Below are 14,736 nucleotides of genomic sequence, written 5' to 3' on the forward strand. Positions count from 1 at the left end.
GCATTTGGGAGATTTGCTTCTGCAGCTAACCTAGCCCTGAACTTTTAAAGTCCTAGCCCATGCAGGACTTTAAAAATATTCTTCGTGTAGGTTGACCAATTCTAGAATTCTTCAGGAAGCATGGCTGGTGCTAGGAATCCTGGGAATTGACGTTTGTACATCTGAGGGTGCCCAGAGTAGGGAAGGATATATACTATATCAGATAACATAATTTATATTCCTAGAAGTTATTTAATTCCATCAAAGGCTGAAACGGGATTATGGTTTGTCTTGAATATCAGTCACACTTTTAAAAAAACATTTTCCCCCACACTCAATTTTTTGTAGCTACCTTGATGAATTCCAAAGAATCAAAACCTGCAATTACAAAATATATGTTGCTATAAGATTGAAATTTTAATTACAAAAATACATATTTTTAACACACATTTAAGTGATATATGCATATTTTAGTCAAATTTTACCCAAAATATATAGGAAGAATGTCTTTTTCCTATACCAAAGAAAGCACTATCTTTTGTTGCTCCACTTTATCATATTCTCTGCACCTATGCTTTTAATTTAAAATTACACTGTCAAGTATTGAAGCCTGATTTAAGACTTGTATTTATTTAATAACTTTATTGTCATTTTACGTATATACACAGTATACCCATACAACAAAATTCACTTAACACACAAAGACTAGGTCCAATCCCCAAACACCTCCCCACCCACCACAAATTCCCTGCCCCTAAACCACCCAAACATCCACATAACAGACCAAGTAATGCTGTCCAACAGCTCACTGATGGTGGCCCTTTAGTTCATCGTTACATTATAGCTCTGGGATAAAAGCTATTCAGAAAACGTGTGGTGCGAGTTTTAATTGTTCCTTTTTCTTTTCCTCCTGATTTAACTTGGAACTGTCTTCTCTAATACTTTTACAGCTAGACTTTATGGGAGTAAAATTGACAGAACATGGTTCTAACAGGTTTATAAGAGATTGTTTTTAAAGAAAGGGATTGTTTCTGATAACAAAATGAGAAAACCTAGAATCTGATGATGGTATCAGGTTTTAGACACTGAGGATAAAGGATATATTCCTACAGTAGCTGCTTCTAAAACAGCATTAAGTAGAAATGAATAGTTGAGGAAGCTACGTTTTATACAATTCTGCAAAATCTTTGGAACTAAACAAATTACTTTCTGGATAGTTTGTTTGTTTGTTTGTTTATTTATAATTTAATTTCTCTACCGCCCTTCTCCCGAAGGACGCAGGGCGGTTTACAGCCATATTAAAACACACAGAATGCACAGTATAAATCACAAATTTAAAAACGAATTAAAACAAAATATTTAACATGCCTAATTAACTAAAACGGTCATAGATCAGCCCCAGTTAAAAAATCTGCAAGTTTCACCAGAGGTGAACTGAAGTCACAACAGCCCACCTGCACTATCTCATTATTTAATGCTGAACTTGGATGTTCCCTTCATGGTTTAGAAGCCAAGTGAGCACAGCACTACATTTCTTTTCTGTTCCATCTAATACCAAACTATTTTATCAAAAAGCCATCCCAAAAATTACAGCTTCACTATTTTGGGATAACTTGTTAGTATGCACAAAAATAAAGAACTTGTCTTTTCCAAAAGCATTGAATATTTAAGACAGTTGAACGTTATTTGGAGAAACTGGCTTGATGAAACTCATACCAATTTACTAAGTGGCTTTCGAGGAGGCATGGAAAGTCAAATCTGTTTCTATAAGTCCATTCTTCTGCTTCCCTTGCCTAAATATCCCAAATCCTGAGCTTAACTGCACAAGCAACTCATTCAGGTAAGAAACAGACATAATCCCAAGCATTAAATTTTGGTGGTAGCTTCAATGCAGTCAATTTTTCATTTTTTAGCAACTGTAATAATTGTGGGGAGAAGGATGAGTAAAATTTCTTCTCCAAAATCACTCTTCAGGGATGCAGATGCAATTTGAGTAAGCCTTAAATGTTAGCAATCTGTTCCAGTCTGAAAGCTGTAGGTGTCGCGGGAATGGGATTTTCCAGTCATTCATTTTGCTTCAGACTATTGTCATTGTTTTTCTCCCGCTTGCCTAACTGAACAGAACTGACAGCAAAAATAACCTCGTGTTTTCTAATTTCATACAGAAAAACAAATTTAGAACTCAAGAGAATTAACTGAAAACTAAGCTGTGTATTTTGCAAAATGTTTTGAACTCCAAAGCTTCCTTCAAAGTAGCAGTTCTTTCAGAATGAAAATGGACCCTCTTCATTTAAATTTAACCCTTTGCTACAGTATTTATATTAATTGCTCAGTTGTCTGCAACTCACTCCCATAGTTCAATGCAGCCAAGGTCTGGAAAATTCTCTTGTTTTATAATTCTAGGAAGATAATGGAAATGAAAAGTTTACTGAAAGTTTACTCACTGCTCAGAAGGTTGTTTGGCTTGGGGCAGAATTTTAATCGATATTTTAATATTGTAATATGTAAAATTATATTTTAATATACTGTATAATAATTTTCAAAATAGGATATATAGGGAAAGGTGAATATTCCTTTGAACTAGAGGAACATGTATGGCATTTGACATATTAGAGCCAGCAAAAAGAACAAAAAATATTTGTTGAATTTGGAAAAGGAGCTCAAACTTTCATATAGAAATCTATCCTACTTTGTTTTGCATGGATAACTTTTCACACCCTGTATTTTCAAAACTCAATTATTTACAGTAATTCATTATTACAAATGTTCAGGCAGTGACTATTTTCCTTATATTATTAGATGAAGGAGTCATAAAATCCTAGTACAAATTCATTTGTCAAAGACATCTCATTTCTTTTTTCTTGAGTTATATCCAGTTTGTCAGTTAAGGAACAAAATTCACCAGTATGACAAATCTTCTGCACAAATTCCAAATTTGATCTAGAGGACAAATTTGATCCTTTAGGGATGATTTGAGGATGTAAAGCACAGAATCGCAAAAGAACAAGGAGATACCTTCTTGTATACCCAGAAATCTAGACAACCCAAAGCATTTAAAAGAGGATTATTTTCCAAAACCCAGTTTACCCTCTAATAAACAAGTTAGAAGAAGCAAAATTTTATACAGGAGTTCTAATCAAGTATCTTTAATTGATCTTTAGATCCCAAAGTGTTCAAATATAAAGATCAGATGCACTCTTATACATGCTACAAATGAAAGCAGTTACTCTAGAGCAGTGGTAGTCAACCTGGTCCCTACCGCCAACTAGTGGGCATTCCAGCTTTCATGGTGGGCAGTAGAGATTTTGTCCGATACTGGAGCACTTTCCTTTTTTTTAATTTAATTGACTTTTTAAAAAATTTTCATAGCATTATTTTAAAAAAAATGCATTAGGTTTTCATAAAATTCCCCGTGACAATTTAAATTTCTGAAAGTATACTATTTGCATCACCCATGCATAAGTTTACTTCACGTTACGTAAGTGAAAGAAACTAAGTGGCGCTATAGTGCGACCGCAAACAAGAACCTCGTCCCAGAATAGCTCATGCATCTCCCCACACACCACCCAGCTGTAACAGACAAGCAAAGCTGGTAGCCGGTGCCCCCCCAAACCCAATCCATGTTGTGCAAGAGGCATGCGCAGACGACAATTACACGGCGCATTACTGTGGAATCAGTGGGCAGTTTCAAAATTTTACTACTAACAGAGATACAAAAGTGGGCAGTAGGTATAAAAAAGTTGACTACCCCTGCTCTAGAAGATCTAGATTCCTGAAGAAATTCTGTTATTACTGCTATCCTATCATGCTGTTTTTGTTTTAAAATGTGCCTTTAAAATAGGGGGGGGAACCCACATTTTACAGCAAAAGCCTGCACGGTAAATGGTTCCCTTGCACTATTTTCTGTGATAACCACATAAAAGAACCGAAAGTTGCCACACTATGAGGTTCAGTATTCGTAGCTTCCAAAATCTCTAATATATGGTCCACTATATTCGCCTTCTATATATCTGGGTTTTGTAAGCACAAATCAAATGCCAGTAAGACCATAGTATAGTATTTTTTAAAAAAGTAGGACTTGATAAGCATGTTGAAGCTAACAAAAATGTATCTGACAGATTTCTGAAAGCCAGATTAAATATGGGTTTGATTCAAAAAGCAAATGTTTTCTCAAGCCCCAAGTTGACCAGATCTATCTTTTCAGCCAGATATCTAGCAATCTGGATCAATTAATTAAAGCATAATGACTTGTGCAACTGACTCTTTAATTTCCAAAACATGAAAAACTGGCTGAAAACGTGAAAAGCAAAGAACATGAAAACCAGGGGGTAGGAATCGCCGCAATTCAGAGGATGTATATAAAACACGACTACTGTTAACTGAGACAAAGCATACATTTTATTCTCTTTTCCATTCTAGCACATTTAATGTCTCCAAACATGTGCCTTTTATGGGGTTTCCAGGTTACAGCTGCAGTAACTGCTGGCCAACATAATTGACAATTATGATGGTTCTGTAAGTCAGTATTTCTGAAGGGCAGTTCTGAAAGGAAAGCACTTTGAAACTGAACATAATAAAGATTGTATTCTAATTAATGAACTCATTGATAGTCACATTGTAATGGTGGGTATTTTACCATGAAATTCTTCCAATTTCTCTTATACGGAGTTCATACCTGCCCAGCTCTGCAGAGATGGAAATGATTACATGTATGTGTCAGGAATATTTCTTTACTTGCTTAACAAAGGTCTGGTTACCGAATTTACCATCGACTGAGAAAAACAGTTTGAAAATACATTAGGAAGAAGTACATCCAGTTTTCTTTTTTATAATCTAGCTCCCAAGAAGTGTTTAATTTCATTTTTTCTACAAGAGAGTCCTCTTCTGAGCCATGTTTCTAGTGACATTCCAGCATATAAAAATAGAAATTAAATAAAGGAAAGGTGGATGGGAACAATTTTTATGGGTGAGATTTCCATAAAACCATATGAAACAACAAAAAAACCCCAACATCAGTAGGAAATATCTTTCCTGTTACAAACTTCATAAGAATTTCTACTTATTCCCCAGGTGTTTAGTATATCCTGCGTGTGGTATAATCCAGAACCATGCTAGCAGCTCCAAGCAAGGCAGGATCACTCAGGTCTGAGACGACCACATTCACTGTTTGGACAGAAAATAGCGCTCGCTGACGAATCACATCTCTGACAACATTGACATAATGACTTGCCAAGACTCCAGAAAGTATAACCAGGGAAGGACTAATGGTGTGCAGAACATTAACAATTCCAAGGCCCAGGGCTGTTCCTGCTGTGAGGAAAAAAAGGAAACATGAGTTAGGGAGGACATAAGAACTGGAGTTACATAAGAAAGAAACTTTACCGATAGAAGAGAATATTTGCAGCTCAGGGTACAACAGTGGGGTCCTTGTTGTTCTCTGAGCCTGGTGCTTTTCTTGCAGATGTTTCATTATCAAACTAGGTAACATCTTCAGTGTTAGAACATCTTTTCATTACCAACTTTGGTAATGAAATGTCTGCAAGAAAATCAAGCTCAGAGAGCACCAAGGTAACTCATTATATACTAGCCTTTCCATCTGAGCTCTTGCCAGGTATTGGAACTAAAGCAGCCATCTTGTTTTTACCAATGCTGGCCAGGAATTCTTGGAAATGCAATCCCAACATACTAGTATATGGCTACATTTTTGTCCCCTCACTATCTTCTATAATTGAACAGACTGTGCACAGCTCTTATTGGTAAATAAGAACAAATTAGCAACTGCCTCTTTCACACCACTTTCAACTGTCCAAAATAAAGCAATTATCTACATTATGTGTCACAGAGAGGGACTCCTCAGGGTGCCGTCAGCCAGACAGTGCCGTCTGGCGACACCCAGGGGAAGGGCCTTCTCTGTGGGGGCACCCGCCCTCTGGAATGAACTCCCCCCAGGACTTCGTCAACTTCCGGACCTCCGAACCTTCCGCCGCGAGCTTAAAACATATTTATTCATCTGCGCAGGACTGGACTAGGTTTTAAATTTATATGGGTTTTAACTGGGTTTTATTGTGTATATTGTTATTTTTAACTATTGGGCTATGTTGAATAAGTTTTTTAATCTGATGTTTTATTTTGTATCCTATATGTATTTTTATTTTGCCTGTGAACCGCCCTGAGTCCTTAGGGAGATAGGGCGGTATATAAATATGAATAAATAAATAAATAAATAAATAAATAAATAAATAAATAAATAAATAAATAAATAAATAAATACATTCTGAGTCACTTAACAGCTTAACGAATCGTGATAAAAACAATTTATTATGCAATATAATATACTCCAAAACATTACAGATGTTTTGCATCTTTACAAATTCATTGACTATTTTTGAGAACTACTAACAATTTTAAAAAAGTAAAATATAGTATGCTGAGATGAAAGAAAAAAATGGAGAAAAAGTCCTAAGAACTACTATGGAGTTTCAAAGTAAGTATGATTTCACTGATAAAAATTGGTTTCATGACAGTCAGCTATATCATATGCCAGTACAATCCAAATTCCTGTTTTCCATTGTCTGTTAAACCATCAAATATGGACACTAGAGATACATGGGTGAGGCAGGGTGAAATGCTCCCGGTTCGGACCTGATCGCGTGATCCGGTAGCGATGGGGGCAGGTAGTTCGGAGAACCGGTAGCAAAAATCCCTGCCCCCCCCCCCACGCCTCGCTGTTCCTCTTCTCTGTCCCTGAAGCTCTCGGTGGTGATATAGCTGCAAACGGCCTTAAATGACTGCCGCGGCACTTCAAAGGGCCGCACTACAGCTGATCAGCGCTATTTTTAAAGAAAATAGACCAGTGCCTGCCAAAAAAAGGCACTTGATAGACCGGGGCCTCTCAGTAAAAGGCACTTGGTAGACCGGGGCCTCTCACTAAAAGGCAATTGGTAGACCAGGGCCTCTATTTTTAAAGAAGGTAGACCAGTGCCTCCCAAGTTTTGTATACTTTATTATTTTTATTATTTATCATTATTGACCATGCCCATTCAGTCACCTGACCACCAAGTCACACCTACCAATTAAGCCACGCCCACAGGAAATTTTTAGATTTCACCCCTGGGGTGAGGGTGTAACTGAATCTTTCAGAGAGGCCTGAAGAAAAGGAAAAGTATAGGTTTGAGTAGTAATGACAGTGATCATAATGGGGTGGGGCCGGGTTGGTGCCTTGCAGTCAGTTTTGCCTCCCAAGAAATCCCTGCAATTTTTCTGGCAACATTTTCAGAAGTGGTCTGCCACAAGTGTCTTCCTAAGGTTGTGAGGGGGATTGGCTTGAATTTATCAACCAGCTTTGTGTTTAAGGCAGGACTAGAATTCATGGCTCCCAACTTCTACCACAATGCCAATAATCCTTATATTAGTGGTTCTCAGTAATATTAATAATGCTCTAACTTTTTTTAAAAAAAAGTTTCTATTTATTCTTTGGATTGGATTTATAGAACTGTTGATTTAGGCACAAATATAATTTTCTTAAAATTAGATTGAGTCTATTTTCATAGGAGCTACCGTGTTTCCCTGAAAATAAGACTCGGTCTTTTATGTTTCTGAACCCTGAAATAAGTGCTTGGCCTTATTGTCATGTGCTCAAAAGCCCGATTGGGCTTATTATCAGGGAAGTCTTATTTTGGGGGAAACGGGATCAAAAATGAAGTATCAAACATGGTTTCTACTACATTCAGGTTACATAAACAAGTCTCAGTAAAATCTCTTTTAAGTTTTCAAAAATTATGATTCTATGCTAGCAAGTATGCTTCACAATTTAAATGAGGGCTTGTCCTCCAAAGAAACAGAAATTAAGACTGCTCTCCATTCATAAAAAAGTTCCCTTTCCTATTCTATTGATAGATCTTTTCCATTAACAGGAGAATACTAGCTGAATACTCGCCAGGCAGCTTGGTTTTATGGTATTGAGATGCCCTAAGTTATAGAGGCAACGTGGTTATCTTGTTGTATCAAAGAAACAATGTGTTTTGCCTCAATAAAACACTTCATATTACCCCAAAGCCTCAACTGTCACCCCAAACTGCTGGAAAAGTTTTTTTCATCTGCTAAACAATTGCAACTGCTAGAACAAGCTTTAGAAACAAGTGAAGCAAAACAAAGTAATCAATTTAGTTTCAAATGTAGAAATGCAAGCAGGGCTACAAAGAACAACTTTCACCGGGTGATTCTGGTGAACCACTAGCACAGTAAATAATATCAAAGCTTTGCACAATTGTATTTAAGGTGATTCTCTGCACTTCTAACTATATTTTTTTCACTTCTATCCCTCCTTATCTTGCCTGGTCTATTTTCCCCCTCTCTTTGCATTTCCAAAGGAAAGTTAAAATGTTATCGGGATAAGGATAAGGCCTATTTTTGATATTGTTTTACAACAGAAACAAAGATGATGCTATAGCAGTAGCAATATTTACCACTAGCCACTCTTCAATATTCTAGATTTCAGTCTTAGGTTTGTATTTTTACCTGTTCTAACAATATTGTCAGCTTTTGAGTTTCCTAGTTTAGCAGCCTGAATAAGATGTGCAGCAGTTATTGTATCTTCTTTTTTCATAGACATATCTCCAATCAATAATGAATCCTCTGTTTGGAGAAAAAAAATGGAAGAAAGCAGAATTAGTAATTAAGAGCGAAACAGAGAATGCTGATTATTACATTTTACCAATCATTTGTTAAAAAAATCACAAAGAATCTAATCTACCTATGTCGTACAATAAAATTAATTTTAGCGCAGCTTTTTCCATAAATGAAGTTTTATCTTTCTTTTTTGGCAAAAAACCCCCACTGGCTACAGATGTAAAATGATTTCACATAAATACCAGTATGTATCAGGAAACAGTGGAATAGACCTAATCTGTTTAGTTGTGTTTTTTTTAACCAGCAAAATTAACTAAGCAATGCAAATGCAGATTTAGCCCTCACTTTCCTGATGCTGGATTTTATCTACATTAAGTCCTTAAATAGTTCTTAAATTGATATGGCTGAGAAAATCCACTTTCTTTTTTACATTTGCAAATGTAACTTTTAATTCATGCAATTGCCTATAAATGCACATATAGTACTCATATCCACATACATTCTATTAAGATTTTTTTATTATAACAGTACAATATAATATGTTAAACTTAAGAAAGAATGAAGAATAAAAAGAAGTACAAAGTGCAAAAAAAGAAAAGTAAGAATAAATAAAAATATATAATGAATTTATCTTCATCTCAGCAACTATAAAAAATAGTGACTCTCCACTTCCTCTGAAGTTACATTTATTTCTTTATCCCATACCCTGTCTATTATCTATGAAAATTCATAAAACATCATCTTTTCAGGCCTGATATCAACAGAAAGTACATGAAAGGTAGCTAGAAGTAACAACATTTTGTTCTAACTCCGATGAAAAACCCCAACTTTGTATTACTTCTTTTTACTTTAAAATTTAGTTCATTCAAATACTACCATAGGATTTGGTTTCTCTTCATTTTTTCTTTGTCCTATCACCAAGAATTCTTCAAGGCTTTAAGAAGCCTTTTAAAATTCTACTCCAATAAAATCCTCCTAAATCCAAAACAATCTCTTGGGTTGTAGCTTGTATTTCTCTTTTAAATTTTAAAATCTCAGACAATTTCTGTTGTAGATTCAGTAAAAGATCCTTTTCTAAATCATTAACTTCCCTTGTCAATTGTAAATTCACTTTTGATACCATCTCCATCTTGCCAGATAAAGTTTGTTCAACTGCAGAAAAAACAATTGCTACCAACCTGCCTTCCATTGTGGACCTGTATACTGCATGAATCAAAAAGAGGGCTGTGAAAATATTTACAGACCCCTCACATCCTGGACATAAACTGTTTCAACTCCTACCCTCAAAACGACGCTATAGAGCACTGCACACCAGAACAACTAGACACAAGAGCAGTTTTTTTCCGAACACCATCACTCTGCTAAACAAATAATTCCCTCAACACTGTCAAACTATTTACTAAGTCTCACTACTATTAATCTTCATGGTTCCCATCACCCATCTCCTTCCATTTATGACTACAAGTAACTTTGTTGCTTGTATCCTTAAGATTTATACTGATATTGTTTCCTGATTGCTTATTTGTAGCCTATGACTATCATTAAGTGTTGTAAGTGTTGTACCTTGATGAAGGTATCTTTTCTTTTATGTACATTGAGAGCATATGCACCAAGACAAATTCCTTGTATGTCCAATCACACTTGGCCAATAAAAATTCTGTTCTATTCTATTCCTAACATTTCTTCAAAGTCTGTCCATAGAAGCAGACATCATTACTAATGTTGATACTGTGGCTACTATTACCTAATTCCATCTTTCCAAACTCTCCTTCAGGATTTTTATTGACAAAATATTTTGCACCATCTACTGGCCTTTATATCTTTATCTAAAATCTTTAGTCCCCTCTAGTGTCCAGTTTTTGAAATCATGAAATTGTTCATCTATGTTATGTCTTATATAAACCAACAGATCTATTTCTTGTAAGATGATGTTTGTAGTTTATAATTAATTTTAAAATCCTAGTGTAAGTGTTTTGATATTCTAATTTATCTGGACTCTTATTCCATTTATAACATTCTAAGAGCAAAATCTTATTTATGTTTTTGCTCTTTATTTCAGATTCTTTACATTCTTAAGCTTATGAAGAAGTTTTTTCCTTAAAGAAATGCCTTCAAAGAAAAAACAAAAAACAAACAAACCAGAAAGTCCAGTTGCCTCTTGAAAAAGCACTTTTGGGACAACCATAACCTGGATGACTGAGAATCTCCATAAACTCTTAAGTTTATGATTAAAATTTTCTTTTGTGAAAGACTGAAGGCAGACTCACCCAGCTTTTTCAAACCTATGTTTGAAATCAGATTAGTTTGAACTATAGAACAGCAGCCCAGATTACAAGGCAACAAATATATTTAAGGGAGTTTATTCATTAGCATGTGATGGATATATTGCAATAAAGAAGGCTTTTCAGATCAGAGCTATATACAGATAGTCCTCAACTTACAACAATAATTGAGCTCAAAATTTATGTTGCTAAGCAAGACATTTGTTAAATACGTTTTGCTCCATTTTACAAGCTTTCGTGCCGCAACTGTTAAGCGAATCACTAAAGTTATCGTGTTTCCCCGAAAATAAGCCCTCCCCCGAAAATATTTAACCGCATGTGCAGCCGGTCCCCCCCCCATTTCCTCTGGTTAGGGTTAGGGACACAGAGCTAGAAATCAGGTAAGATGGCAAGTGGATCCCCGTCTCGCTCCACGTGCCCCAAAATAGTAAGACCGCCCTGAAAATAAGGCCAAGCTCTTATTTCAGGGTGCAAAAAAATATAAGTCAGGGTCTTATTTTCAGGGAAACATGGTATTAAGTTAATAACATAATTGTTAGGTGAATGTGGCTTCCCCATTGACTTTGCTTGTCAGAAGATCGCAAAAGGTGATCACACGACCCCAGGACACTGCAGCCATCATAAATATTAGTCAGTTGCCAATTGTGTGAATTTTGATTTTGTGACCATGGGAATGCCACAATGGTTGTAAGCATGAAAAACGGTATCTTTGTTAACTGTGTGCTGTTGTAACTTTGAATGGTCACTAAACAAGTGACTGTAAGTCAAGGACTACCTGTATATGTTGATCAAGGTACCTAATGTGGTCAGTGTGGATACTGGTATGCTAGTAGATGCAGAAGTATGCATTCTGCTACCTTATTTAATAAATGGCAGCTATTAAATGCCAAATGTATTGTATGTGAACTTTTTTTAGGCTGCTTACACTTATGTATAACCTACTAGTGAATATGGGCATAAACAACAGGACGGCACCTTACTTACCATCATGTAATTTCTTAGCTTCTCTCTGCAAGGCTATTCCAGAAGCATATGCCTCTATGCAGCCATGGTTCCCACACAGGCATTCTGGTCCATCCATTGCTACCACAATGTGCCCAAGTTCAGCAGCACAAAAAGAACTACCATGAATTAATTCATTTTGATGAATGATTCCACCACCGATACCTGAAAGGAAAAACATCAGGACATTGTCGCTAAACTCTGAAGACCAGGAAATATATAGCATTCCAAAGGATTCCTTTATCATAGGCAAATATAAAATCTCACTTGGCTGCCCAGACTTTATTTGAGTGATTCAGTGGTGCTCTGTCCATCCAATTTATTTTTCAATTTATCACCCTTGCTCCCATTCTCTCTTGCTCCATTCTTGTTTGATATTCTTCAGTTTGTTTGTGTATCCAATGCTCCGTTTATCCAGTTTTTCCTCCTTCCCCCCACCTTTTCATAACATTATACTCTTAATATTTTGTTGAAAGACAGTAATTATTCAATTGCACTTTTTAAAATTTTGTCTTCAGTGTTCATTAATGCCTCCTGCAAAATATTTATATGTAAGAATAAACGATGAAGGTTTCTGTTCATCTATTTCATGGTTTTTGTCTTTTGTCCTTTGTCTTTATGCATGCATTATACTGACAGAGGTGTGTGTCAACATTAGCCAGTATTATTAGAGACATGAAAGATGGATTTGAAGAGTGTTGTAAAATGTTGCTACTGTAAAAACAATGTAACTTGAAAACACCACCCATTTTTACATTTCAAATGCTTGCATTTTTTAAATAATTGATTAATTTTCCTGGAAATATAATTATTATATGCATTGTTAACCCTTTAATTGTATGCTATACAAAGAGAAAGAGGAACTCATTTTTTTTAACTGATTTACACTCTGGAATTTGAAATGAGTCATGAGAAACCATCATCTGATTGACACAAGATGTAGTGGAGGGGCTATTCCAAAACCAAGGATTAGCAGATTAGGTGATAACTGCCCAGTAGTGTGCATCAGTTTAAATCTAATAAAATAACAGAAAACATAAGAGAAATTTCCTATTATTTGCACTAATCTCAATTCCCTGCCCAAATCTGACATTTCCTGTAGTTTAAGGGGATTTAATGATGTACCCAACAGCTAGATAGAGATTGTAGCCATTTGCATATGGTCTATTATAACAAATATAACATTTGAATAAGTACAAGATGGAATTATTACTTGATTCCAAACAAGACTGAAAACTGTTTTAGGAAGTTTGAGGAAATTGATACCTGTGCCAGTGATAACGGTTATAAAGTCTTCCACTCCTTTTCCATGTCCAAATTTTCTTTCTGCTAAAGCTGCACAGTTGCCATCATTATCCACCCAGACTGGCAAATGCAGGGCGTCTGATATTGGAGTCCGCAAGTCAACAGCGTTCCACTCCTGAATAAGTTTTGTGGAATGAAGAACAACACCTTCTCGGGGATCAACTCTTCCACCTGTAGAAATGCCTGAGCCACACAGCATAGATCAAGTTATATGAAGAACAGGACAGAACTCTATTAATTCTAGCATTTTTTTTTTAAAAAAAATCCAAAATAAAGCTTTGGTTAAGTGTTAGCTTCTCATTCAGAAACAAAACTGAACCACTTCCTTCAACAATGAAACAACCAAGTCCAGCAGTTTGGTTTTACATTACTTTTAACTGTAAGAAGAATTCTTCAATAAACCCCCAAATAAGTAAAGAATTGTTATCATAGTAACTCATGCCACGATTTGCTGTTTAATTTTGCATTATCTAATAAGATGCAGGGATACATTGTCTGAATTCTCTTATGTTCGTGATGGCACACAGAGCCCTCTGCTGGCACGCGAGCCATCGCTCAACTCAGCTCAACTCCGCATGCACGCGCACGCCTCCCGCCAGCCAGTTGATTTTCAGGTCTTTGCTGCACATGCCACACTCCCCTGCAGCCTGCTTTTGGTCCCAGGAGGCTGCAGGGGGGGCATGTTAGGCCCACCACGGGGGGGTTGTGCGCGCATGCACGGGGGGTGGGGGTGGGCAGAGCGCGGGGGTTGCAAATGCATTGCATTATGGGTTCAGGCACACACCCATCCTGTCACACGTGCTTGCACGCACTTTTGGCACCCGACAACAAAAAGGTTAGCCATCATTGCCATATATCCTGTTGATTGTACCGTATCCATGTATAGTATCACACAGAAAAAATACAAGACAGTATCGCACAAAAAATACGAGACAGGAGAAAACCTTCAAAAAATTAGAGGTTAATAGCTGTCCTGCTTATTTCAATCTAACATTTGATGCTCAATCAGTGCCTTTTTCTGCCTATTATAATTTTGAGGGGGAAAGTATAATCGAAGACTATATATACAATTTCTAATTGCCTACAGAAGTACAACTTATTATGAAATACATATGCATGGGACTTGAGGATGTTATTTATTTATTTAGTGTCTCTGGGTCAGGTTTTGGCTCCTGAAGACTGCCTGGAGAAGTCCGTCTAGTTTTCTTGGGAAGGTTTTTCAGAAGTGTTTTGCCAATGCCTTCTTCCTAGAACTAAGAAAGAGTGACTGAAGTAAAGTCATCCAGCTGGCTTTATGCCTAAGGCAGGGCTAAAACTCACAATCCCCCACTTTCTAGCCTAGTGCCTTAACAACTGCACCAAACTGGCTCTCTGAGAACTGTATATCAATTTTAATATATCATTCATTTTGCAGTTTATAAACACCAGAACACCCACTTGTAAAATTCAGCACTTAGCAAACAATTCATTTTATTATATTTGGAATGCATAACAACTTCTTGCCTTCATTTCATAAAGCAAAAAAAAAAATTGATGATGA

The 14,736-nt window shown here is 36.3% G+C and overlaps 1 protein-coding gene across 3 annotated transcripts in view; it reads right to left on the bottom strand.

Moving 5' to 3' along the window:
• Window positions 1-4,354: 4,354 nt before the first annotated feature.
• Window positions 4,355-14,736, bottom strand: part of GNE (glucosamine (UDP-N-acetyl)-2-epimerase/N-acetylmannosamine kinase) — a 52,441-nt gene continuing 42,059 nt past the window's right edge. For all 3 annotated transcript variants that reach the window (XM_058166206.1, XM_058166207.1, XM_058166208.1), the window contains exons 9-12: window positions 13,158-13,379; window positions 11,874-12,056; window positions 8,497-8,613; window positions 4,355-5,289 (exon numbers count right to left, since the gene is read on the bottom strand). In XM_058166206.1, coding sequence (XP_058022189.1) covers window positions 5,054-5,289; window positions 8,497-8,613; window positions 11,874-12,056; window positions 13,158-13,379 — 758 coding nt within the window. In that variant the 3' untranslated portion in view covers window positions 4,355-5,053. The remainder of the gene's footprint in view (window positions 5,290-8,496; window positions 8,614-11,873; window positions 12,057-13,157; window positions 13,380-14,736) is intronic.

This window comes from Ahaetulla prasina, chromosome 2 (genome assembly GCF_028640845.1).
Source record: "Ahaetulla prasina isolate Xishuangbanna chromosome 2, ASM2864084v1, whole genome shotgun sequence".
NCBI lineage: Eukaryota > Metazoa > Chordata > Lepidosauria > Squamata > Colubridae > Ahaetulla > Ahaetulla prasina.